The sequence below is a fragment of the Anser brachyrhynchus genome (genome assembly GCF_964034855.1).
Source record: "Anser brachyrhynchus genome assembly, chromosome: 24".
In the NCBI taxonomy this organism is placed as follows: domain Eukaryota; kingdom Metazoa; phylum Chordata; class Aves; order Anseriformes; family Anatidae; genus Anser; species Anser brachyrhynchus.
In genome coordinates this window covers 929,520-955,434 of record NC_137717.1, presented here as the reverse complement: position 1 = coordinate 955,434, position 25,915 = coordinate 929,520, and the positions used below count along the sequence as shown (strand labels likewise).

General features: G+C 66.5%; 1 protein-coding gene and 1 long non-coding RNA gene across 9 annotated transcripts in view; both read left to right on the top strand.

Moving 5' to 3' along the window:
* The first annotated feature begins 7,496 nt into the window (after window positions 1-7,496).
* Window positions 7,497-25,915, top strand: part of MACF1 (microtubule actin crosslinking factor 1) — a 142,802-nt gene continuing 124,383 nt past the window's right edge. For 3 of the 8 annotated variants that reach the window (XM_080567051.1, XM_080567048.1, XM_080567046.1), the window contains exon 1: window positions 11,838-12,019. In XM_080567051.1, the coding sequence (XP_080423177.1) occupies window positions 11,926-12,019 (94 nt within the window). In that variant the 5' untranslated portion in view covers window positions 11,838-11,925. Of the gene's footprint in view, window positions 7,773-11,837; window positions 12,020-22,240; window positions 22,383-25,915 lie in introns of those variants that run through there. The other 5 variants (XM_080567044.1, XM_080567060.1, XM_080567059.1 and 2 more) reach the window with 4 other exon arrangements.
* LOC308182432 lies at window positions 14,647-16,869 on the top strand. The gene is made up of 3 exons (XR_013941817.1): window positions 14,647-14,837; window positions 15,237-16,419; window positions 16,529-16,869. It is a non-coding gene; the product is annotated as an uncharacterized lncRNA (long non-coding RNA).

The window sequence follows — 25,915 nt, the reverse complement described above, 5'->3', positions numbered from 1 at the left end:
TTCAGCTCTGTCGTGTCTTTCTGAATAAAACATGTTTGAGCGTCTCTGTAGCCCTCCTGCCAGGTTAACAGCCTGAGGTGCTGCCCTGGTGCTGGGGATGACCAGGAGCTGTGCCCCTCTGATGAGGGCAGCCATGGCGAGTTCCTTGGTGCTCGTGTTCCCTCCCTGCCTCACCTGCGGGCAGGGCAGTCGGCCCCAAAAGCGTGTGGGGATAGACTAAAGGAGTAAAAACCCATCCAAACTTGTCCTGCAAAGCTCCCTCCTAAATGAATGTCCATGCCTAGCACAGTTTTACAGGCAGGATACGTGGCTGGGGCTGCTCCCAGTCACTTTTCATTTGGACGTATTGGTGTGTGAGGTGAAAACCTGCTTAAAACACCTCTCTTTCACTAGGATTTAGGGCAGAAAGAGCCAGATTTTGTTTCTCTACTGCTGTTTTGGTCTGTGTGTGTTCTGTTTCGCCTGCTTGGGGGCTGGGAGGCTTTGCTCTAAAACCCAGTGTGTCAGCGCGATCCGTTGAGCCTGGCAGCGAGCACCGGGCCCTGCTGATGGCAGCTGCAGCAGCCCTGGCCGCTGTCCCGTGGTCCTGGCCGCTGGAGCTGCCTGCGCCACCGTTCTCCCTTTAAAAGGGAGGATTTTCCACATTCCTCCCCCAAGCCCCTGTTCTGCCTGTAAAAGGGAGGGTTTTCCATATCCCTCCCCAGTCCAGCATGGTTTTGTAACAGCGTTAAAGCAGGTGAGTACCTGGAAGTAGAGAGGGGAAATATCCGTGCTTTAATCCAGGGTTTTAATGCCGGTGATCGTGGGCTTCACGCTTAATCTCTGATACAGGTGGAGCGTGTGAGGTTCCCAATCCTCCCAAAGGAGGATCATCGCCTGTCTTCGGATGAGAACAGGCTGCCTGCTCTTGGGGCTGAAGATGACCGCAACAGGCCCATTCTTCCCCAAAACGTGTTACAAATCATTCATGTAGTGGCAGAATGATTAATGTAGCCAGAGAGAGCGGCCGGTTTCATAACCAGCGTGTGTTCTGGTAGCCTGCTCCTGAAAACTGCGGGGTTGGCATCGCTGTAAGGGGCGAGCTGCACCTCTGCGAGGCACGGCACCGCTGGGGGATGACAAAAAGCTTCCCCGTGTCCCACCCCTGCTGCTTGGCTCTGTCTTACAGCTGGGGAGCCCGAACTGCCCCATGCTTGGCTCCCGCACCTCAGTGGGCACCTGAGTCCCTCCCGGGGAGAGTAGAGGCCAGAACGCAGCCCTGGCTCCATGCTTGGATTTTGCCCTCTGACGCAACGCAGCTGCCTGCTGTGTTCTGGGGCTCTGCAGTCCCTGAGACACCTGCCCCATCCAGGTGATGTGCGGGGAGCTGGACGATGGCAGAGGTTTGTCACTGCGCATGGTCGAGCACGTAGGAGAACACCCTGGGGCGAGGCTGCCGTGTCCTCATCGCTGCTCTGGCCTTGTCAGGAGCCGTCCCGGGGGGATTTGCCCTTCGCAGGGCCCGTGCTGCCCCTCGCCGCTCCCCCCGGCAGCTCCGTTGCGGCAGGAGGCTGCTCCCTTCCCCCAGCCCCAGATGGAGCCTCGCCGGGCCCAGATGGGTGCCCGCCGCTCGGGCTGATTCATCGCGCGCGGGGGACGGAGCCGCCTTTCTGGCGGAGGCTGGAGGGAGCGGGGGGCAGCCCCGGGAGCCCTGAGAGCCCCGGGACCTGGGTCTGGGTCCGGGAGCTCTGAGCCGGAGGCACGGCGGAGGTTTGGGATCAGCCTTGACGTGAGGAGGCTGCCCCTGCTCAGCCCTGCGCTCACGCCGCTGCTCGCGAGTTACCTCTGCTCTAAGTTATGTCCAAACCAACACGCTTTTATCAGCAGCTTCAATATTTTTCTCTTGTTTCCTGCCCGTGGCTGGATTGCAGAAAGGGCGACCCTGGTCCTGGATGGGTCCAGGTGTGATTTCTTCCGGAGAGGCGGGGAGGGAATCCGGGCATCGGCCGCCTGAGATCTGAATCGATCCGATGATGCAAATGGGCCGCCAGAGATGGGGTGGCTGCCTCGCTTTATGTAACGGCCCGATAATCCTCGGAGATCTCGTTTGGCGCTTTCAGATATGAAAACTGTTCGGTGGCGATTAATTTCAGCAGAGGAAAACTTACATAATGGCGCTGACATTCAGGTGGATTAAAGAGCTCCAGATACAAAGGCAGGCAGAGGGAAGCTCCCCGTGCAGAAGTGAGGGGAAAACATCAGAAAGATGAAAGAGCCGTGTGAAGAAGTGGGCAGAAATATTAATAGTTTCAGGTGCGAGCATCCCGTGAGCCTCCCAGCAGGAGGCTGCCAGCCACCCGCCAGCAGCAGTCGGAGCAGAGAAAACATTAATGGGGAGAAAATCACGGCTGGGGAAAGAAATCCAGCCAGCACCACGCCCCCTGGCCCTGCCGCGTGCTGTGCGAGGAGCCCAGCACCCGCTGCCCCGCCAGGCTGCAGCGCACCCCCCAGTTACCCGATGTCAGCCCCTGGGTTTCAATACCAAAACTGGGGGAGCGGGGCAGGCCGGCCAGCGGGAGGTTAAATCTGAGCAACGCCTGCACCTGCTCCACGGCGATCGCTCGCTAAGGACAAGGAGGAATTATTCTCCCCGTGCCCGGAGAGGAGCCGTGCGCTGCGGAGCCACGCGGGGACGTGGGGATGCGTCGCGGGGAGGCAGCAGCTTTCCTGGCCCTGCAGGCGGCTGTTCTGTGGCAGCTCGACTGCGACAGTCGTGAAATTGGCTGCCTTAACGAACCCCTCGCAAGCAGGCTGCGCACGGTGACGGCATCTCGGAGCCGAGCCGCGGCGGCGCAGGCTGGCGCGCGCCTGATAATTGCTGCTCTGCAAAAAAGCGCAGGGCCGGGCTGGGAACGGGGGGAGTTCCATTCCCAGGGAGAGGGAAAAAAGGGCTCAGCAAAAAGGCAGCAACTTGCTGGTGTCGAGCGTGACTCATCTAATCGAGTTGTCCAGATGTCGGAGGAAATATCGAAATCTATCTAAACACTCCTGCCTCCCAAGTGGCTCTTTAGACCAATCCAAAATCTAATTGTTCTGGCAATAGATGTTAACACAGCCAAGGGCAAGTGGTGAAATAGCAGGGACTGAGAGGAGCTGATGTATTTGTCAGAGTTAAATGCCGTATTAGAAATTTCGGCTGATAAGGAAAATAACCAAAGACCTGATGAAAACTATTGAGATCAAGCAGAGAGAGAGAGAAATCCACCTCCCGCCCCATGCCACCCGGTGAGAGGAGCCCATCGCCGCGTGTCCGGCCCAGGCAGCACCGTGAGGGCCTCACAGGGCAAAGGGCCCCGTCCTCCTCCAGTTCCTGCAGCAAAAGGGACCTGCAGCACCCGCAGCTCAGCACCGAGCCCTGAGTGTGATTTATTTCCAGTGTGTACTGGGTACAGATCTGTGTTTTGGTGCCTGCTTTCTTGTCACGTTGGTGTGGAAGCAAAGCTGCGTCCCAGCTGCGATGGAGGCAGCGAGGCTGGGATGGGGCTGGAGGTGGGAGCCCGGGGAGCCTCTTGGTGCCGGCCCAGCCACGGCTCCTGTCACTCACCGGCTGCTTTCCCAAAGCCTTCCTCCCCTGGGGTCCTGCTCCCTCTTCCCCAAAATCCGAAGCCTGCGGGAAGCTGGTGCTGGGGCTGGGTGAGCCATCGCCTCCCTGCAGCTCCCACAGCCCCGTGTGTGCCGGGAGCCTCCAGCAGCTTCTCCAGCTCATCTGTGCCTTGGAGAGGAAATAAACAACTCTCAGAATATGAATAATTTATAAAAAGTCAAGGGAAAAGGCAGGTTTGATCTGCGGGCTTTGGCGAAGGTTTTAACAAGGGACTGGGGGACAGACCCGGGGCAGAGCTGCCCGCCAGCTGATTTGCAGGGGTGCAGCCACGGCCCGGGGCTTGGCTGGGAGGCGTCTGCCCGTGCCCCTGCAGCACCAAGCGGGACCCTGCGGCTGTCAGGGAGGGGTCTCCATCCACAGACCAATTTTACAGGACAGAAATGGGGGGATGAAGTGATTCAGGGAGGACGCGTGCAGTCAGCGCTGTGGTGGAGAGCAGGACCCCGCCCCAGCCCCTGCCTCCCCCCTGTCCTGAAGTAATGCCTCCCCTTCCCCGTCTGGGCAAAACAATGCACGAACTTAACCCAGATTCACAGCACAACGAATCCAGATCAGCAACGTGCTGCAAGGGATTTTTGGAAATGCATTTTGGGTGTGAAATGCATGCAGGTTGGAACAGGCAACGTTTCCTGGCCGCCTTCCCTCGTTTATTCAGGATTTAATACGGCGCAAATTCGCCCGGTTTGCTTCGAGGGCTTCTCAAGGAAGGGGCCAGACGCCGCCGGCTGGTGGCCCTGCGCAGAGGTGACGAGGGGACGCGTCCCTTAGGGCCATGGCTGGGGCACGTGGTTCACCGCGGCCGGCAGCTCGTCTCAGCCTCGCGTGTGCCCGCGCTTGGCTCCGGCTGCCTGCGGTCCCCGCTGATTCCTGCAGCTTCACCACCCAGGCACGGCACCGTGCTGGCAGCAACAGTGACTCCTGCCCCGGCGGCAAACGGTGCCGGCCACAGCGGGCAGGAGCAACACGGCCAGGGCACGGGGATGTTCTGTGGGCTGGGAAAGTGCCGGCAATCCGGCTGGGCGCAGCGGGGGGCAGCCGGGCACCCCATGGCACTGGCAGGACGTGGCTGAGCCACCCAACCTGTCCAGGAGCTGCATGTCTGACCCTGGGGCGCTTTCTTCCAAATGTGTTTGAGGCCACCAGCTCCAGCAGTGCCAGCCATCCTGCCCCCTGGTGCTCACCAGTTTTGGGGTCACTGTCCCCAGTTGTGCCATCCACCCGTGTCTGGTATGGGCAGTGCCAGGACAGCAGGGCTGGGGCTGGCCCACGAGGATGCTCTTTGCAGCACCCCCTTTACTCTGCCCCTGGTGCCCGAGCACCGCTCCAGCCCGGCTGCAGCATGATGGGGCTCCCAGGGAGCTCAGCCCTTGTTTGCAGCCCATGTTTGTGTCCGAGAGGCCTCGGCTGCTGCCACAGCTCCAGCGCCGCATCTGTGGGCCCGGAGCCTCCCCGTGGTGCACCAGCACCCGGGTGGGTTCCAGCCGAGCTCCAATCCTGTGCTGCCCTCAACCAAGGCGGGTGCAGGGAACTGCATGGTTCCCACAGCTGTTCCTGAGCTCCCATCCCTCGTGGGGCGCTCAGCGTCACCGTGCCCTGTGCCACCGCATCCCCCCTTGCCGGAGGTACTCGGAAAATAACCGCGGGGAAGGGGAGGAATGGATTCGGATGAGATCTGAAAGCTGGTGGGGGAGAAGCGCCCCGGGCTGCACTGAGATCCCGGGGCACCGGGGCGATGGGGCTGGCCCGGCCTCGTGCAGCACCACGGGAGCCTGGGGCCGTGGCACCGTGCTGCTTGCCGGTGCTGAGCGTCTGGATCTGCCGTCAGCCGGAGCGGTTTGTCCTGCTTCGCCGCTGCGGAGCGGCGGGGGCTGTCCTGCTCCAGCTCAGCCCCCGCTTCGGGCTGCCGCTGCTGTCCCTGCCCGTGCCACGGCTGCTCCCCGCGTGGACTCAGGGATGTCTCGAGGCCTCGCAGGGAGGCCCTGGGCAGCATGCGGCGTGGCTCCAGCCTGCTCTGAGCCTGTCCCCGCTCCCTGCACCCTGCTCCCTGCACCCTGCACCATGCTCCCTGTTCCCGGCCCCCTGCACCCCGCTCCCAGCCCCGCTGTGCTCCCACCACGGCTGCAATCAATGTGCTGCTGTAATTAGCCTGGGCCCGGGGGGAGGCAGAGGACGCGGCGGGGAGGCTGCTGGGGACGGGGGGTGCCCGGGGAGGCCGTGCGGGCTGGGGGGGGGGGAGGCTGCTGGGGGCCCCGGGGAGCCTCCCGTGCGCACCGGGGTTGGTACATAGGGTGGCGGCCGGGGGTAGCCAGGGCCAGCTGCGTGCCCCGGGGGGGTCCCCGGGGGCTCGTACGGCTGGGGAGGGGGGAGGGGGTGCAGGGGGGCTTCGGGGCGCTGCCCGTGGGGGTGCCCGGGCTGGCGCAGGGGCGGCACCGGGGCCGGTCCGTGGAGCCGCGCGGGGCGGGAGGCGGCCGGGACCCCCCCGCCGCTCGGTGCCGCCCCGGTGGGCAGGACCGGGCCGGGCCGGGGGGAGGCGCCGCGGCGGCGGGAGCGGCGGGGAGCGCACGGCGGGGCCGGCGGCGGCCGGACCGGGAGCGCACGGCGGGGCCGGGAGCCGCGGGGCCGGGGGCGGCCGCACCGGGAGCGCAGCGGGAGCGCCGCGCCCTGCCCGCGCCGAGCCGAGCCGGGCCGGGCCGGGCCGAGCCGCCGGGGTCGGAGCCGGGGCGCGCCGGGGGTGAGCGGGGCCGCGGCTGCGGGCGGGGGGCGGCCACGGGCAGGGCGAGGTGGGGACGGAGCGGGCGGGGGGCGGCGGTGCCGCGGGAGGGAGCGGGGAGGGAGCGGGGATGGAGCGGGGAGGGAGCGGGGATGGAGCGGGGAGGGAGGGCGGCGGATGCGGCCCCGCTGCCTCCGCACCTGCTGCCCCCCCCTTCCCCAAACCGCGCTGCCCGAACGGCCCCGGGCCCCCCCTCGGCGGGGCCGCGCCCCCCCCCGCGCGCCGAGCCCCCGCTGCCCCCGCACCGCCCCCCCCGCGCCCCAAAAAGGGGCGAGCGCCGCGGCCCCCCCCGGGGCAGGCGCGGGGGCCGCCCGCAGCCGCGGCTCGGGGAGGGGGGGGGGAAGCGTTCGTTTTTTATCCGCAGCTTTTCGGTGGGGGGCGAATGACTCATGCGAGCCGCGCTCCCTCTGGCCGGTTTTGGGGGGGTCTCTTTGTTCGTGCCTCGCCGAGCACACGGGGGGGGGGCGAGGAAGGGCTCGGCTCCATGGAGGCGCCTCCTCTGCCGCCGCGCATCGGCTGCGGGGCTCGGGCGCTTCGCGTGCATTTTTCCTGGGCGAGCCGGAGGATACAATGAGAACGGTTTTAAATATGTCTCACGCAAGGTGCTTATTTGCCCAGCGTGCGTACGCCGCGCGGCTCGCCCCCTGCTCGCTGCAGAAAGCCCTACCATTTTCTCCTAACGTGATTAATAGGATTTTTAAAGCTGCTCCCGCTCAGAGGGAAAAAACCCAGGTACAAAGGGCAGGGCAGCTCCCCTGGCTTCTTCTTGCGCCGAACACAAAGAATCCGAACGCCAAAGGCTGGGCTCTGCTTTGTGGCAGTGAGACGGTGCCGGGGATGCCGGTGTGACCTTTGCTGGCAGAGGGGTGGCCGTGCTGCTGGCCCCGTTCCTGGGGTCCCGGCCACCAGACCAGCACCGGGGACACTGAGGCAGCGCTCAGGAGCTCGGGGGGGGGGGCTGATATACCCAGCCGGAGGGTGCCTGGGCATAGGTGCGAGGGCAGACAGCCGCGGTGGGACGGTCGCCCCTCCATCACCCTGTGGTGGGGAGGGAGCGGCGGCCGGGGGCCCGGCGTCACGCGCTGTTCGCTCCTTCTGCAGGCTGCTGCCCGCGGGGACGTCCTGCCCGCGCCGGGGCCATGTCGTCCTCCGACGAGGAGACCCTCAGCGAGAGGTCGTGCCGGAGCGAGCGGTCATGCCGGAGCGAGCGGTCGTACCGCAGCGAGCGCTCGGGCAGCCTCTCCCCCTGCCCCCCCGGGGACACCCTGCCCTGGAACTTGCCCCTCCATGAGCAGAAGAAGCGGAAGAGCCAGGACTCGGTGCTGGACCCGGCCGAGAGGGCTGTCGTCAGGGTCGCAGGTAAGGCGGCGCCCGCTGCTCGGCCGTGCTGCGGGGCCCCAGGTTGGGGGGCTCACCCTGCGGTGGCCGAGGTGGTGTCAGGGGCTGTCCCCGTCCCCCCCCGAGCTGCGGTGCAGGACACCCGCGTTCAGACCTCCATGGCGCAGCGGAGAGCGTGGCCAGGGTGGCCCTGGCGTGGTGGCCCTTGGCTGCCGGCTGGGCACGGGTCGGGGTGGGTGGAAGCCCCTCGTCGGGTGTGTTTGTGCCCAGCCATTTTCCAGGCGCTGGGAACGGTGCTCACGAGCAAGGCAGGACGGAGGCTGCCGGGGGACGGCCTCACGCTGGGGCAGGGAGGACACGGCCTTTAGTGGTGGTGTTTTGGCTCGGTGGCGGCTTTGGGCAGGGCTCGCTGTGGTTTGGTTCCTGCTCTCGGCACGCTGTGCTCAGACGATGACTGGGCACCTTGGAGGCTCCGCTGGGTGACATGAAGGTGCCTCATTACGGGCTAAATGGCTCCCCGGTGGAACAATGCCCCCGGCCAGACTGGGGCAGGAATTTGCCCCGGGAGTTTTTTGGTTTCCTCCCGGCTGCTGGCGGGGTTTGGCTGAGAGCTGCGCCTGCTCCTTCGCCACGGTGCCCATCGCCAGCCCCGGCGCCGTGCTCACAGGGACACCCGATGTCGTGGGACCCCTGCACTGGGGACGAGGACACTGGGAGCCTCGCCTGGGACACTGGCAGCACCCGGCCCCCTCCGGGGAGCCCTGGCTGGGCCCTTCCCGGCTGTCGCCCCAAGGAAACCCCAGGGCCCAGCTTTGATCTGCCTGTGGAGGAGCACAAGAAGGGGCGAGCACCCCCCAGCCCCCAAAGCGAGTGGCCTCAGCCCTGGGCTCCCCGCCACGGGACGCTCGCTGCCTGCCCGGTGTGGACACGGCCATGTGCGTGCACACGTGTGCGGGTGGCCCCGGCCGTGCCGCCGGTGCTGCTCAGGCTCCCGCCACACGGCTCCGGGCAGGAAGAACCAGTTGATTCAAATGAGGGCTCCCGAACGCGCCGTCTGGGGATGGCGGGAAGCAAATGCGCAGGGTGCGGCCAGGCCCTGCCCCAAACGCCAGCGCTGCCGGCACCGAGCACCCGCAGCACCTGCAGTGCCCGAACCGGCACCATTCCCGCACGGGCGCTGCCTGCGCCGGGGTCCTGCTCCCCCAAAGGCCCCGTCCTGCCGGGGCTCAGCACCCTCAGGGTGCTGCGGGCGCAGCCGAGCCGGGCTGCCCCGGATGCCGAGCGCTTGTCGTCACGCTGGGTCGATCCAGCCTGTGATTAAAAGCGAGGGGATGTCACAAAACCCGGTCTCACGCAGATTTCCCATTAAAAATAACTCGGGAGGTGCAGCCAGACAGCGCTGAGCCGGGGAAGAAAGAGTTGGAGACAGTTTTGTGTCACCGGGTTTGCAAACAAGCCGAAATATTGATTTGGATCCCTGCATTATTCAGTGGGACGCCCGCGGTGCAGCGCTTGCCCCAGCACCTGCGCCCCCAGGGGGCTCTGGCCCCCCTTTGGGGACACGCGGGAGCAGGGCTGGGGACAGCGGCTGGCCCCGGCCGCTGGGTGACCTGCGGAGGGCACGTGGAAGGGACAGCGGGGACACAGCACTGGGGATGGGTCCCAGGCTGCCCCCTCTGTCCCGCTGGCTCCTCCCGTCCGCGTCCTCGGGGACCCCCGGGCAGCGCTGGGGACACGCTGTGACAATTCGCTTCTCGCGGGCTCCGGGCTGGCTGCGGTGGCACCAGCTGTGTGTGCCCTGGGGGACGAGTGGTGGCACCGCCGCTGCCCGTCCTGCTGGCCTCCTCGCCAACGGGGGGCCGGGTGCTCACAGCGTCCCCTCTGGCAGCGGGGCCGAGGAATTGGGGACGCAGCCGTGCCCTGGGGAGGGGGCGGCCAGCGGGGGCTGCCAGGAGCTGCAGGTGCCAGGGGCTGGGGTGGAGCTGGGGGGGGCTCTCCCTGTGTCCTTCCTGGGGGGGACGTTGGGGAGGGGGCTGTGTGTCAAGGAAACGGCGCTGCCATCCTAAATGTGTTTGCCCTTGGTCCTGCCGGGGGTCATGTTCTGGTTGGGGGTTTGCCTGTGTGAGTCCGGAGTGGTGCTGGGTGCTGCTGGGTGCTGCTGGGTGATACTGGGCCATGCTGGGTGCTGCTGGGTGCAGTTGGGCGATGCCGGGTGCTGCTGGGTGATACTGGGCCGTGCTGGGTGCTGCTGGGGGCGAGCAGTCAGACGAGCGGGCGATGGCAGCGGCACTGCGGGCGCTCGCTGCTCCGTCCAGGCCCAGGGGGGTGTCTGAAGAGGCTCCTCCGAGCCCTTGCTCACTCGGGGGCATCCCTGGATCCCCACGGCGGCCGTGCCAGCACGTGCAGCGCCTCGGCTTCGCGTGGGGAAACGTCCGTGGGTGTTGGCACGGGGTGCTCGGGGGTGCGGGAACGTTCCCCACCGGGGGGACCGGGAGGGACAGGAGCAGCGGTGCCCGCTGCCCTGCTGAGGCCGTGCCCGTCCGCGTCCCCGGTTCCAGGACAGGCGGATGCCACCCGCGGGGACGTTCCCATTCGTCCGGGGCCCGGCCGTGTGTCGCCCCAAGCCGCTGCCCCGCGTGCTGCCCACGGGTGTTTTGCGCCATGGGGGGCTCCGAGGCAGCGCCGCCACCAGGGTTTGGGGCCCGCTCCCCATGGTGGCCGTGCCCGGTGCCGGGCACACCGCTAATTGCCCCTGCTAATGAGAGCGCCGCGGTGATGGCCGCGTTTTGCCAGCGCTCGGAGCCGCCGCCGTGCCCGTTTGGGAGCAGGGTGGGGACGCCGCCATCCCCTGGGGATGGACGGGGAGGATGGCACGGGGGGGTACAGCCCCAGGGGACCCCCTCTCCCCGGACCCGGGGGCAGCTGGTGGGGTTTGGCCCCACTGGGGCTGAGGTTTTGGCAGCCAGGGCCGGGGGGGACGCAGGTGGCTGGCGCTGCGGTGCCGGCCCCATAGATATGTGGGGTGCGGACCCTCGGCACCCAGGGGTGCCGCCGGGGGCCCTGGGGGTGCCTAGGCGGCGGCGGGGACCCGCAGTGATGTCAGGGCTGTGGGAAGGGGCTTTTCTCGTCACCGTGGTTACCCAGCTGGCTGCTGCACCGGTTGCCATGGGAACAGCGCAGCCAGGGCGAAAAAGCAACATCTTGCGGCGGCCAAAAAAGGCCGGGATTTGCCCCAGCAGGCTGGGGGGGGGCAGGGCTGCCGGGGGGCCGGATCCGGCCTCGTGGTGAGGGCGGTGGCGGTGCCTGGCGGCCTGAGCGGGGCTGGGGGCGCCGGGGGGGCTGGGGGTGCCCATGGGACGCCCCGAGCACGGGGCCTGGCTGCGGGGTGTGCCCTGGGTGTATGGGAGGCACTGGGGGGCACTGGGATGCAGTGCTGTTGGTGTACTGGGAGGCACTGGGAGAGTGTTCTGGGAGGTACTGGAACACAAGTGTCTTTGGTGCACTGGGATGCATCACTCTGGGTTCACTGGGAGGCACTGGGATGCATTGCTCTGGGTGCACTGGGAGGCACTGGGAGACACCGGGTGCAGTGCACCCTTGGTGCACTGGGAGGCACTGGGAGGCACTGGGACGCATCAGTCTGGGTGCGCTGGGAGACGCTAAGACACGCTGCTCTGGGAGCATTGGGTGGTGCTGGGAGGCACTGGGATGCATTGCACTGGGAGGCACTGGGCATGGTGCCCTTGGTGCACTGGGAGGCACTGGGGCGCACTGCAGTGGGAGCACTGGGAGGCACCGGGCGCGGTGTCCTTGGTGCTCTGGGAGGCGCTGGGAGGCGCTGGGACGCATTGCACTGGGAGCACTGGGAGGCGCCGGGCGCGGTGCCCCGGGGGGGCGCTGCCTGATGCCCGGTGCGGCCGCCAGGGGGCGCGGCGGGGCCGGTACCGGCGCCGCCACCGGCGGGGCGGGGCGGGAGGGGCGTGGCCATCCAGGCGAGGGGGCGTGGCCAGACGAGGGGGCGTGGCCTGTCTGGCGGGGCGGGGCCTCGGCGGGGGGCGGGGCCTTGGCGGCGGGGCGGGGCGCGGCGGCGGCGCGGGGCGGAAGCGGGGCCGGGCAGAGCGGCGGCGGCCGCGGCGCCGGGAGCTGCTCGGGGGGCGGCGGCACAAAGGCCGCCATGGCTGGCTACGTGCCGGGGCTGCTCCCGGCCAACCGCAGCCAGGAGAAGGAGTTCGAGCAGGCCTACGAGGACGTGCTGGAGCGCTACAAAGGTGCGGCCCCGGCGGGCGGCGGCGGCGGGCGGCCCGGACACGGGCCCGCGGCGGGGGCAGAACCGGACCGGGGCGACCACGGTGCCCGGCCGGGCTGCGGGGGGATGTGGCGGCGGGGTGCTCCGGGTGGGGGCCGAACCCCTGCGGCCCCCCCCGTCCCACTCGGTGCCTCCGGTTCGTGCCCGGTGGGAGCAGCCCCGGGGCTCCGCGCCCCCGCGTGGGCTGCCCGTGGGTCCCGGGCCCCGCTCGTGGGGCTCCCCGCGTGGGGTGCGGTGCTGGGGGCCCCGTGCCCTGCGAGCGGAGCACGGGGTCCGACCCCCCTCTGGTCCCCCCGGGGGTACCGGACCCCCCCCCGGGGCACAGGGACCCCCCCCCCCCGGTGTCCCCGGGTCCCGCTCGTGGGGGTGCGCGGGGCGCGGGGCCGGCCGGTGCGGGCGGTGAGTGTGCACTTTTGGTGGCTGCGGGGAGCTGCGGGCGCTCTCCGTGGCGGCAGCGCTGCTTCTGCCCTGGTCGCGCAGGGGCTGCTCGGGGGGGCCGGCTCCCGGCCCCCGGGGTCCCAGCGCCCCGCTCAGCGCTGTTCTGCTCCGAGGGGAGCAGCAGGGGCTCCTAAAGCGCCATCCCCGAGGACCGGGTGCTCGCTGCGTGCCCTTCCTTTTCCTTCTTGCACGCAGAGAAAAGGGAGTGCTGGATTCCCCCGGTTCGGGGGGTGCCACTGAAACGTCCCCGGGTGGGCGCAGCGTGGGGTCTCTGCTTCCATGGGGAGCGGGGAATGAAAGGAAGCCCCTTGTGGTGTCTGGGATTGGGAAGGCGCTGGGTGACGTGACCTGGCCTGTCCAGGTGCGTTATGAACCTGTGTTCGGGAAAAAAAACCCTGTGGGGTGGCCAGGTGCCGCGTGGAGCCACTGAGGGCAGCGCACGGAGCCGGGGCTGGGGTGGGAAGGGCGCGCTGACACCCTGGGCTCTGCTCCACATCGCTCCTCGCATCGCTTCTCCCGAGTTCCAAAAGAGAAAATGAAATCACAGCACCGTGTGCCCTGGGCCAGCTGCAGCACCAGGGGCCGGCAGTGCTGTGTCCCTGCTCGCCGTCCCCCAGCGCCGCACCTTGCTCCGGCCGTCGGTGGCCGCACTCAGCAGCGATGCTCCCGTGGTAAGGGGAGAGCCTTCTCCAGGCTGCTGCGGTCGCTGTGCCGGCTGTAGGAAGCCGGTAGTCGCCTGGAAATGCCCTGCTGGTATTGCTTGTGGTCTTGTTTATGGAGCCCATTCAGCGCAGGGGAAGTGAGTGTTTATGCTGGATGAAAGCTGTCCTCTGTCCCTTCCCAGCTCCCGGCTCTCCCGGGACATCCCGCGCTCGCTGTGGGGCCGGCCGGGAGCATTGGGTTGGGGCTGTTGGCTCCGGGCTGCTGGAGGCACTGCCTCTTCCCCGCTCCCCCACTGCAGCCCTGTGAGGGGTTCAGTTTTTCCTGCCCAGAACAAGCTTTCCCCTGGCTCGTCCTCCTGTCCTGCTAATCCCGCAGGAACGGAGAGCGGGCGCTGAAATGGGTCGGGCATGGAGGGCCACCGTGCGCAGGACCCGGTGCTGCCAGCACTGACCCTTGGGGTGGGAGCACGGGGCAGATGTGTGGCCTTGCTCAAGCTGGGAGCTGCAGTGAGAGCCGCTGAAATGTGCGGGGGTCACCTCTGTGAGTGGAGCTGTTTGGTTAAAAACCAGCTTTAAAAATGAATCTGAGCAGTGGGGCCTCTGCTTAGAGCCAGACCGGGGAGGGCCCCGGAGCTGGTGCGGTGGGCGCTGGTTTCCCGGCTACAGAGCTCGTCTCGAGCTGAAGAGCAGGGGTTAACCAGATGGCAGATCCCCGCGATTTCTTTCTTTATCAGACTCCCACTGTAGGCAGACGAGATGCTGAGCGTGATTTGGGTGTCAGGTAGGTGTTCTGCTTCAGCGCCGCTGCTCGCAGCCGGACTGCTCCCGCGCAGGTTGGTGGAAGGGGCTGGCATCAGCAGCGTGGGCGCTGCGCGGGGGCATGGCTCCGTGCTGCTGCGGGGGGCTCTGCCCGCCCTGGTGGTGCCCCAGTCCCCGGCGGGGGCGGATAGAACGGGGCCGGGAAGCAGAGCGGGAGCTGGGGGCTGCGTGGGCTCGGGTGCCTCCTCGCAGTGCGCTGCGAAGCCTTGGCACCCCGGGGTGCGCTGCGTCCTCGGGGGGAGCACACCGCCTGAGCTGTGCTGTCCTGCACGGATCCAGGCACCTGTAGCTGAAAAAGCCGAGCTTCCTGGGGCTCACACGGGACATCTCTGGGACCTGGGGCTCTGCCGAGAGCCAGCGGTGAGCGTCCCAGCGCGGCGGGGCCGCACCCAGGAGGCTCGGCGTGGCGCGGCTCCCAGCCCCGCTTGCCTCATCGCCGGATGGTGATGCTGTGGCACATGCCAGGACGTGCAGCGGCGCTGCTGACGGTGCCCGTGAGAACGGTGCAGGCGGCGGCTGCGGTGCAGCACTCCCAGCGTCGCGCCTCCCAGCTGAAGCAGGGAGTGGTGGCGGAGGTTTTGGGGACGGGTCAGTCCCTGGGATGCTGCTGCGGTGGCGGAGCAGGTCGAGGGCTCTGAGCAGGACGGAAAGCCCTGGCCCGTCTCCCCGCAGGTGTCGTGTGGCTTGGTGTCCAGGCTTGGCCTCTGTTCCCAGCACACGCCACGTCCCCGTGTTTGGCAGGAGGGTGCAGGCACGCCGCGTCCCTGCAGGAAATCGTGAGGCCGAGCTCGGCCCCGTGGGCAGCAGCCCCAGAACCTGCCAGCAGCGCAGGCTGCGGGCGGTGCTGCCAGCCCCATGCAGGTATGGGTCGTGCTTTCAGTGCTCAGAACACTTTAACCATTAACTAATCAACCCTGGTGAGATCCTTTCTTCCCAATAATTAACTGATTTGGGGGGTCGGAGGTAGAAGTTTGTAGTTAGCATCAGAGAATCCCCTTCCCACCCATCTTTGCCTTCTCTTCCTTCCCCACGGTGCCACGCGTGTGGCCTGACGTGTTTGCACGGGGGCAGCAGTGGTGGCGTGTCAGCACGGCCGCGTGAGCTCACTTGGTGCGAGGGAGGGGACATCTGCCCCGGGGCTGGGGGAGAGCAGGGGCAGGACCGTGGCGTGGATGAAGCAGAGCGTGTTGGAGCCCTCCTTGCGGCCGGCAGCCCGGCTGCTCCTGGCCATCTCCAAAGCAGCTTTTTTTTCCCCAGTAGTCTTATCTTCTGCTACATGAAACGTAACTGAAGGTCGTATGTCCGGGTCTTGCCTACCCCCCAGTGTGGGGGTCTCGGGCTGGAGGCAGCGCTCCTGGCGGCGGGGATCAGCACCACGACCGCCTGCGTCGCTGCGCGGGGCCGCGTCCTGCCGCGGGGCAGCTGCCGTTGCGATGCCGTTGCGCTAAGATAAACATCATTCCTTGGTGGTGATGAGCGGGTTGCACGAGGTCTCCGCAGCCTGCCAGCGCCCCGGCGGGACGGGTGGCGTGGCGGTGAGTCCTCGCTGCGGGAGGAAGCCCTTCTTCTTCCTCTCCATCGCCCGGGAGGGGGAGGTTGGGCGCTGCCGCCCGGCTGAGGGTGTTGCTGTGGGCAGCTCCGTTGTGTGCTGTCCGCGTGTCCTCCTACGCTGCTCCCCTGGTTCCTTCCCGGAGTGCTCCGGCTGCCCTGGGCCCGTTGGATTTCCACCACTGGACCCGATGACGCTGTTTTGGGAGGCACAGGGAGGTGCTGGCCACCCTGGTGCTGAGGGGGGCCGGACACCCAGGGGCTCTCAGGGAGGTGGCGCGGTGCCTGGGCTGCTGCCGGGCTGGCTGGAGCCGCCTGCCCGCGCGGCTCGTGTTTGTGGCTGAGGTGGAACCCGGGCTCGTGGTGCAAGATGCTGTTTTGCTCGCGTTTGTTTTGGACAACAGGGAAATGAAGCTGGTGGTTTTTCTGGTGGCAGGACCCACCCTGCCTTGCCTGGCCAGGTTTCTGCTGCCTTTGCAGCGGAGTCACCGTCATCGCCGGCACGTGACGGCGCCTCCCGAGCTCCTCTCCCGTGCCTGGCGGAGGCTCGCTTGGCCGGGAGGCTCGTGGCCTCCCTCCTGCGGCCGGCCCCCGGCCCCAGAGCCTGTTCCACGCGGATGGCAGCGATTGAAATTGCGTCGATTCATGTCGCCCTGCTCAGAAACCCCGGCCGTGGCTCTGCGAGCCGGGCTGAGCGCTGCTGTGGGGCATGGGGGGGCTGCCGGCTGCTCCTCGCTGCTTCTCTGCTGTTTTCCAGGGGAACTGCTGCTGGTCCGGGGAGAAGCCCCCCGGGGAGCCCGGAGCCGTCGCTGCCAGCATGGGGCGGCAGCGCTGCGGTCACCGCTGCGGTCACCTCCGGCACGGGCGCCGCTGGGGGCGAGGACGTGCCGCGCCGGTACCTGGCGCAGGGAGCCTTTGATCTCATTTCAGCAGCAGGTTGGAGGGCCTGCGGAGGCCGGGGCGCTCAGAGAGCAGCCCGAAGTGTTTTCTTGCTCCTTTTTTAGGTGTTGTGGCACCGTTTGTGGCAGTTTGCCTTGGAGCCTTTTCTTCCTCGGCTCGGCTTCGGTAAGGCTGAGATCTCCGACCTCCGTCTGCTGGTCTGCGGCCAAGCTCCTTCCCAGGCTGGTCTCGTTCGTGTCAACTAAGTTTAGACTGCAATGGACATACCAGGGCTGATGCCAGCAGGAAGAAACCGCTCCGGTCTCCCAGGGAGAAGCATAAAAAGAGGATTTATTTTTTTTCTCTGCTCATTCCTGGAAGTGTTCTAACAGCATTGTTTGAATACCGGGGTGATTGATCCCTTTGGACGCACCTAAAACAGATAAAATCCGCCCTGTGGAGACGCTGGGGGACGTCGGTTCCCAGTCCCTCCTGTCTCTGCGGGAGCACTCCAGCTCCTCCTGAGCCGTGGGGCTCTGCTCAGTGCTGGGGTGGCGGTGGGGTGAGCTGAAGCCCCTGCTCTGAGCCCTGGGCAGGGGCTGTGACTGCTGGCACCGTGGTTCGGTGGGGATGACCGGGGCACTGTTGGCTTGCACCCATCGCATCCCGGGGAAGGAGCAAAACGCATCCTCGTTAATATTCCCCGGGGGTTGTTTCTGCCAGCAGCCCCTGCCGCGTGCCCGTGGCGGGGAGCACGAGGGCAGGGCCGGCTGATGCCTGGTGCCGGCTCCGTGCCTCTCGGCGGGTCTTTAAAATGGTGCGGGGGGGTGCGGGGCTCACGGCGCCCAGCGCCTCGTGGGGATCTGCGGCAGGGCCGGATCCTGGCAGCCCGGCTCTGTTTTGCAGGGCAGGTGAGGCAAGAGCTGCCCGCGGGGCGAGGAGGGGTGGCGGCGGTGGGTGTGATGGCTGGGGAGTGGTGGGAGCCGTAATTACGGGGCCGGGCCTCCCGTCCCCTGCGCTGCGTGTTCCTGCCCAGCGTGGCCGTGCACAGCGGGGCTCCGCGGGCAGGATGTGTGCACCGGCTCCCCTCCTCGCCACGTGCTGCGGGGCGAGCAGGAGCGTGCTGCCCTTGCTCTGTGCGCTCGGTGGTCCTGATTCCTGCACCCCTGTCCCCGAGGGCACCTGGTCCCTGCCCGGTGCTGCCCTGGAAGTCCACGTCCCACGGCCCCAGCAGCTGGGCTTGCAGCGTGTGCGGAGTGCTGGCCTCCAGCTCCTCTTCCTTCCTTCCTTCCTTCCTCCAGCCATGCTGGAAGCCCCAGATTTGATGTCTCGGCACTGCCCTGGCTTGTCTGGGGGGACCGGGCCCGCAGCCAGGGCTTGGGGATGTGCAAACGGCTCCAGGCCGGGGGGGGAAGCCCTGTTGGGGAGCGCTCCCTCCAGAAGGCAGCGTGTGCAGAGGATGTTTGTGTTAATGAGCTGGGAAGTTTCGCTTCCAAGCCCACGTCGTGGGGTTTTCTGCGTGCGGATGAATCCCATCCGGCTCGGGGGCCGGGGCAGGGGATCGCCAGCGCAGGCTTCCTGCGGGCGAGGCGGCCACGTGGGGTCTGGGCCCCCAGATTTGGTGTGTCCCCGGCCGGGGCCGTGCCGAGGTGAGCCCTCGGATGTGGTCCGAGGTGTCCCCTGCCTCTGGGGCAGATAAGCCCCGCGGTTCCTGGAAGGGGCGGCGTGGGGAAGCTGCTGGGCAAGGTGGCCCCCGAGATCTCGGGCGAGGAGCAGGGTGCTGCTTGCGGAGGGGGGGGCCGGTGCCCCCCAGGACAGGGAGAGGTGTGAGCAGGGAACCAGCCATGGTGATGGGGCAGCCTGCAGCTTCAGGGGATGTGCGCCTTGGGACGAGGAGCTTGCGCACGCCGGGTCCCCGCAGGCGCAGCGTTGCAGTGCCAGGAGTTCCCACCTGCCCCTTAATTTCCCCTGTTTTATCAGCAACCCAGATCAGTCGGTTCTGGGCTGCTGGCTGGGGCTCTGCGAGGGCACAATGACTGTTCCTTGTTGTTTCCCTGTGAATTAAACCTGGCTGCCTCTTTTTCTCATTTCCTGTTTGCTTCTGCTGCCCTGCGGTGCGCTCACAGTCCCCTGCTCGGGGCCACGGGGCCACGTGCGCTGCCTGCCCCGCTCGTGGCACGGGCAGGAGCTGTCCCTTGCTGTGGTGGGGCCCTGGTCCTGCTTCCATCCCTGGGCACGTCTCCTCTCCTCCCTGTGCCTCGTTTTTCCCCAGCTCAGGCCTTGAGGACAGTGGCCTATGGAGCGTTTTTCAGGGTGGGAAGCTCTGCCAGCCTCCCACTGGCAGAGGATGCTGTTTCGCCCCGTGTCCCCTGCACTGCCTCGTTCCCTCCTCTCCTGGCCGTTCTCTCACTTGCCCAGGACGCAGACCCTGAACCCGTTTGTTCGTGGGGGCAGAAGGGCAAAGTCCCCCTCTGCCACGTCCCTCCCCTGTGCCTCTCTCCAGCTCAGTTAAGGGTACAACTCCTGTCTTTTCTTATCAGTCGCAGTAAAACGTCCGCAGCAGGTTGCTGTTCTGGCCCTCCAGAAATGCCTTTGCCAGCAGCTTATTTTTCCCTGCGGGAAGCTGGATACGAGGGCTCCTGCGCCAGCGGAGCTTGCGCTGACCTTGGGCAGTTCTGCTACAAGAGGCGTCCGTGCAGAGGGAGCTCCTCCCGTTCGTGCCGGCCAGGCCAGGCCCCGGCTGTCGGCTGCGCTGCCCCGGCCGGGCACAGCGGCCCTGCTCAGGTGGGCTGCGGGCAGGCGAGCGGTGCCGGAGCACCTTGACGCAGCTCCTCACCACGCTCGTGGCCACAGCCAGCCTGTGCTCCCGGTTTGGAGGCCGTCTGGTTGATGTGACGGTCGTGCGGTGATGGCCACGTTCCTGCTGCAGGAAAACAAACGTGCCCCGGGCTTGTTCCCATCACTGCAGCGGGTCGTGCGTCTGTGCCCTGGCTCTGGCGGCGTCCTTGGCAGGGTGTGAGCTGCTGTGCCCCGCAGCAGGTCCCTGCCCCACGTGCAGGCGGCTCGTGCGCACCTCGGGGCGAAACTGCGCCGGGCACTGCGGCGCGAGCACGGCTGGCAGTGACGGCCAGCACGCAAAGGTCTCAACGCGGGCGGCTCCAGACGCTGCACGTGGAGACATTTCATCCTCTCCGGCTGCTCGGGATGCTTGGGATTCTTGCTGCGAGGGGCAGTTGTTGGGCTGGAGAGGTTGGGATTCCGCGGCCAGGCAGGCAGCTGGGGCACGGCGGCCATCCCGGGAGCTGCGGGCTCCCTCTGTGCTCCATCCCTGCCGGCTCTCCTGTGCCGGCCGTGCAGCTCCGGGCCAGCTGGAGCGATCCGCCACGGGCCGGGGATTCCTGGCGTTCCCGGCAGGGAGAGGAGCTGGGATGCTGGAAACGGATCTGGCAGGCGTCAGATCTGCTCCTCCTTAACGCCATCGGGGCGGGAGGAGAGGGACTCGGCGTTCCTCCTCTTGCAAGCCCCACGGGGTGAGGATGCAGGCACTAGGGTTGGCTGCCACGGCTCACCCCTGCTTTTGTCTCCCCAGAAGGACAAAAAAAGGTGTCGGGGCTGGGGACACAGCCACGGGTGCTGGCAGGAGCCAGGGCATCAACAGCAGTGGCCAAGCCCGCTGCGTCCCCTCCTGTGCCTGGGGTTTGTGTTCCCCTGGAGCAGCAGCCTGCCTGCTGGGCCTGGTGTCCGATCTCTCCCCTTTCCCAGGAAGGAATGAAAATAAATGAAACGGGGCCGCTCAGCAGCTGGTCTGGCAGCATCGCCTGCTGCCTCTCGCTGGGCTTTGTTCCCCGCTCCAGCGCTTGGCACGGGGGTGATGGAGGGAAGGTGGCTGAGCGCTGGCGCGGCTTTGTGCCGCTGCTGGGGGGCGTTCGCGCAGCCTGCAGGGGATGGGGTCCCCCTGTGGCAGCAGGGGCTCTGCGGGGTGGCTGGGGACAGCGGGGCCCTGGAGGAGGCTGCACCCCTGCTTTCTGCCCCGTGTTCCTGGTTCCCTTCTCGCAGCCCCTTTGTCAGCAAGAAGCAGCGCTTTTTTTGTTGTTTTTCTTTTTTTTTTCCCCCAGAGGAAAATTCCATTGTGCTATTTTTAGTGGTGACAGCTCGGCTTCTTGCAGCAACTTTACTCTGCTCCTTGCTCCGCCTGAAGGCAGCCGGGGGGTCCCTGGGTGTGGGGGTTGCAGAGGGCCGTGGTGTGCGTGCAGGTGGAGGCTGTGTCGAGGCGCGGTGCCGATGAAGCGCTTCTGGCTCCAGCTGTGCGTGGAGATCCTTGGCAGAGCCCTGCACGGCCGTGCATGGGCTGTTCCACGTGGCCGCACACCGGCGGTCAGGTCTGCTTCCTCTCGCCAGGATGAATGAGCTCCTGTCCCAACTGCAGGTCGATAAATCCCCTGGGCTCCCCCAAAATTGGCATCACCCCTGCCCTGGCTGTGCCGAGCTGGCGGTGGGGGGCCGTGGGTGCAGGTTGTGCCGGGGGGGAGAGGTGTAATCCAAGGCCGCCGTCCCCCTCGGAGAGCTGGGAGCAATTTTGGTTCTTGTGTTCCTGGACAAACAGCTGTCGGGAGCAAAAGTGGCAACTGGCCTTCGGAGCTTGCTTGGTTGGGAAAGGAAACCGATACGCCCGGGTGCGCGTCCGTCCCCGGAGAGGTGCGCGTCCGTCTGCGGCGCTGCGAGGAGCGGGGCCGCCGGCACAGCGGGTCCCCGCGTCCTGCTCGTGGTCGCCTGGCTGGGCAAACTGCTTCCATGGACGGGTGTGGGTGACGTGGGGATCGGCGCAGGGTGCTGCTCGCTCTGGGGACGGGCACCCGTGCTGTCCCCAAACATCGGGCTGCGGCTGGCGGGGAGCCGGGATCTGGCACAGGGGCGCCCATGGTGGGTGCGAGCCCTGCCAGGAGGTGCCGGCCCTGGCAAACCTCAGCCGGGCAGATCCTACAAGGGCTGTGCGGTGGGTCTTGCTCAACCTGCTGAAATCTCTTTGGACGGGTGCTAGCAGAACAACGCAATCCGCCACCGCGAGGGCTGCGTTTCACCACCGCTCCCTCCCGTGTCGCGCACCCGCCGCTCGCTTTGCAGAGCCAGCACTGCTGCCGGTGGACACCAAGATGTGGTGGTGTCAACTCCCCGAGCAAAGGCACATCCAAAAGCACTGCCCGTGCTTGGATGGGGCTCCCCAGCGCGGCTTCTCGTTAAATTAGTAGTCCTTAATTTGCCGGAAGAGCAGTGCTGTTCCCGGTGGAGGCGCCTTCCACCACGGGGCAGGCACCGTGTGCGGCCGCCTTGCTGTCGGATCACGCTGGGCTGGTTAGTGCTGCCAGCACAACTTTTAAAACAAGTAAATCTCCTCTGGGGTTTTGTAACCGCGTCGCGGGTGGCACATGGCTCCTTGTGGCACGTGGAGAGCCGGGGCCGGGTGTGAGCAAAGCATCGATGCCTCGGGGAGCCCGGCGCCGTGGGGTCTTCGTGGGGCACCTGGTTTTTGGGGCAGCCCAGGTGGTGTTTGTGGTTCACTAGGTGTTTTCCTGTCTGCCGCTGTCCTGCCTGCAAGTCTTGCAGGGCTTTTTTGTTCCCCTCCCAGCGTTCTCGCCGCGCTGAGCTCCTTGCCCGAAATACCCACGGGACACACAATCCCCGGGACCCCCAGCCCAGGGGGCAGGTGGTGGGAGCCGGCTGCGGGGTGCCCGCCGGGAGCTGCCGGCTCATTTGCAAAAAGGGGGGTGGCTTCGGCCGGGGGAGGTTTGAGCAGAGATCATCGAATAAGGAGAGGCAGGGCTGGGCCGCGGGCGGCCAAAGGGCAGCGGCGGCGGGGCGAGCGCGGGTGGCTGCAGGGTGCCGTCGCCCCGATGCCTCCCAGCTGAGCAGCGGGGCAGCCCGGCAGGACGATGAATGTGGACAAGTACAAGAAGTTCCTGGATGGCCTCAGCACCCTGAAAGGTATGCCAGCACCCCTCGGACTGGGGGGCAGAGCTGCTACCGAGCTGCGTCCGTGCTCCGTGGCGGGGTGGGGAGCTGCCCGTGGGGGTCCCGGCGCTGCCCGTGGGGGTCCCGGCTGCTCCCCTGCCCTTCCTCAGGCTCCGGCACAGCCCTGCTCGTTGCATCCTCCGGGGACTTTGAGCTGTACCCGGCTCCCGTGGAGACAGACGTGGCCTTTCTGCGGACAGGCGCCTGGGAGAGGCCGTGCTTTCCGTGGCTCTGCTTCACTTCCCTGTTTTGTCTTTGCTTTGGGCATTTAGCAGCATATCTGGGCACAAAGCAAGCCGTGATGGCTAGCCTAGCACTGTACTGAGCACAGGAAGTGGAAGTTGATTTGCAAACAACAATAGAAAAAGAAATTGAGCTCAAAATCAGCCCTTTGTGGGGAGGGGACCTGACTGCAGCTCTTGTGGCTTGGGTGCAGGTGCTCGTCTCCGCAGCGCCTGGCCGTGGGTGTGCGGCGGCACCTTGCTGCGGGTAGGGGCTGGCAGCACCTGCGTGCAGACCGGTCTTTTTCCCTTTTTTCCCCCCTTTCTTCCATTCCCAAACCCTTTTCCCTGCCGCTCTGCTTTCCCCTGCCTCTCCCCGGGGAGCTGGTTGCGACACCTGATCGCGCGGCTGGCAGGGCGGCCGGCCCTGCTCCGAGCCCTGGCTGCGGGCAGGCTGAGGGCAGGAGGGCGGCTCGGCGTCGCTGCGGGCTCTGCTGCGGCACGGCAGGAGCCTGGCTCTGCCGGGGGGTTGGGGTGGATCCGGTGGCTTTCGTCTTGGTGCAGCCCCTCCACCCAGAGCACCTTACTCTCTGCTGGCAATGTTACCTTCCCTGGTGCCTCTGCCTCCAGTGGTCTGCTCCCGGTGGCTCTTAAGAGCCTGTGATGGTTTTTTATTTCCCCCCTTTTCTCGGGGCAGCTTTTTGCTCAATGACTCGCAGCTGGCCTCATCCTGCTGCGGGCAGGTATTGGGATTCGCCCGCTGGAAGGGCGGCGCCGTGGGAGGGGAAAGGAGAAAGCAGCTGGGATGGCGTCACCTGTCATCTAACAGCACTCAGTGACCTGCTGCTCCTTACAGCGCTGCCGTGGTGCAGCTGGGCTCTACCAGCTGATCCTGCCGCGCGACGGAGGTGAATCGATTCGATGTTTAATTTAGCAGGGAGCCAAGGGAGTTGTCACCCGGCCGCCTGGCGGCCTCCCCACCCTCCTGCCGGCGACGCCGAGCGGGGCTGGTGCGGGGGGTTAATCCCGGTGCTCCCGGGCTGCTCCGTGCCTGACAGCTGCCCTGAGCTATCGTGTCCGGGAGTAATATAATTCACTTTCTTACGCTGGCACAACGTCCGTCATACATTTTTCGTGAGCCTTGCTGCAGCTGGCACGGGGAATCAATGTAAAAGGAGCTGGTGTCGCTGTGCGCCGTGCCGGGGAGGCGGCTGGCTCCGGCCCCTGGCCACGTTTGTCCCCGTGTCTTCAGTGCTGGAGCAGCCTCATCCCCTCGGGTGCTCCCTTTACCCACCGCCCGCGGTCTGCCCCTCGCTGCTGGCTTAATTCTGCATTGGCTTTTGCTCGGGGTCTGGGCTTGGCTGCGATGGAGGGTTGGCCAGAATCTGCTCCGTGCTTTGGGTGCCCGCGGTGTCCCCATGAGGCAGCCCCGGTGTCAGCGAGCTCCCACCCTCGGTCTGGGGCTGTGGAGGTTTTGTGCCCTGTCTCCAGCTGCAGCTCTGCGACTTTCCCTCCTGTCTGCGAGCGCTGCGTGCCGAGCAGCCGAGATGACACCGTTAATAGTCACTGCGAGGCTGCTGGAGCTGATGGGGCAGCTCGTCCCTATCCAGGTGCTGCCCAAAGCCCTGCCTGCATCTCACCAGCGTCTGCTGGGCTCTCCGGGGCGATGCCGGCTCGCTTTCTCTCACCAACCACACCTACCGCAGCCCTCTGCAGCTTTTAATTCAGGAGCTGGGAGAGGGGAGGGAGCCCCTTTGTGCGCAGGGGCGGGGGGGCGTCAGGGTCCTCGGGGGGCGAGGAGGCTCCGAGTGGCACAGGCAGCCCCTGGCGCTGGCTGAGCGCTTCCCCAAGCGCCCGAGCGTGGATGAGGCGCCCGCCTTTGTGCAGATGCTGGGTGCGGTTAGGGCTCGGCTCTGCTGGTGTGGAGATGGCTGCAGCGTGCCCGTCGCTGCGATGCCTTGGCGCTGGCTGCGGCTGAGTGTGCTCCTCGGCTCCGAAAGCAGCCGCAGGCGGGCTCCCCTCGAGCTGCGGGCTTGGACAAAGCTGGTGGAAAGCAAGGTTTTATTGCCGGAGAGGATTCTTAGCCCCTGCCTCCCCCCATCTCTATTCAGCTCCCCAGGGAGGTGCAGGCAGCAGCGGATATTGGAGCTGGGGCCGTTTCATATGTAAATGCTGGGTGTGCAAGTGCAGTGCCCTGACCCCCGGCAGAGTGCCAGCAGCCGTGCCACGGCCCGGGGGGGGCCTTGGAGGGCGTCCCGTCCCCCCATGGGGACCGTGCGGTGCTGCCCCCCTTCCCCTGGACCAGGGACAAAGGATGCTGCTGGGGGCTGCCCCCGGGGCTCGGCCCTGGGTGGAAGGGAAACGGGCTTCTCCTCGGCTGCGCTTCGTGCTCTCGAGCCGGGGTCATTTTGGGGAGCGGATGAGATAAAGTGGGTCACCCCGCCTGGCCTCAGAGCTTCCTGGCTTGGGTTTCCCTGGGCAGCAGGCGGTCACGGCCCCAAGGTGACGAGAGCCTTGGGCTCGGCTCAGGAAACCCATTTGATTACAAATTTATTGCTGGGTTAATTTTATCCGTGGCATGACGACGGCTGGTTTCGCTTTCTCAGAAGTTTGTTGTTTACTTGGCAGCCAGATAAAATCCAGCATCTTCTTGGCCTTCTCCGCGCGCTCAGGCTAATCTCCCTGCTTCATCTGACCTTGCCGTTGGCACGCGCTTTCCCCAGGGGAACCGAGCTCAGATTTTCCCCGTGGCAGGGCATCCTCGAGTGGACCTCTGCTCCTTCCCGTACCGGCGTGTGTGTGACCCGTGCCTGCAGGGCTGCTCCTGCCAGCAGCCGAGGGACCCGGTGATGGCAGTGCTGGGTCTGGGGGCTGCGGTCCAGCCGGAGCTGCTCTTGGTGCTCTCTCACCTGCCTGGAAGGGAGCAGCTCTCCGGCAGAAACCTTCTCGTGCCCTTCGGTCTGTGCGGCTGCTGGAGCTGCCTGCAGGTGCCCAGTTGGAGCTGGAGGCCTCGCACCGTGCGGGACTTGGCGTGCTGGGAGCAGGGGCTGCGGGGGATGCTCCTGCTGTGTTTAGCAGAGTACCCACAAAATAGCGGTGCTGCTTCTGCTGCTGAGCTCCTAAACCCCCGGACGCGTTCCCAGCTCCGCTGGCTGCCTTCGTAGTGGTGACGCCCCTGGTTGTGTGCCGCACGGCCGTGGCAATGGCCCTGAGGGGTTCTGCCTGTCCCAGCTGCGTGCAAGCATGGTGGGTGAGGCATGGGGTGTAGGAATGAGCCCCCTGCAA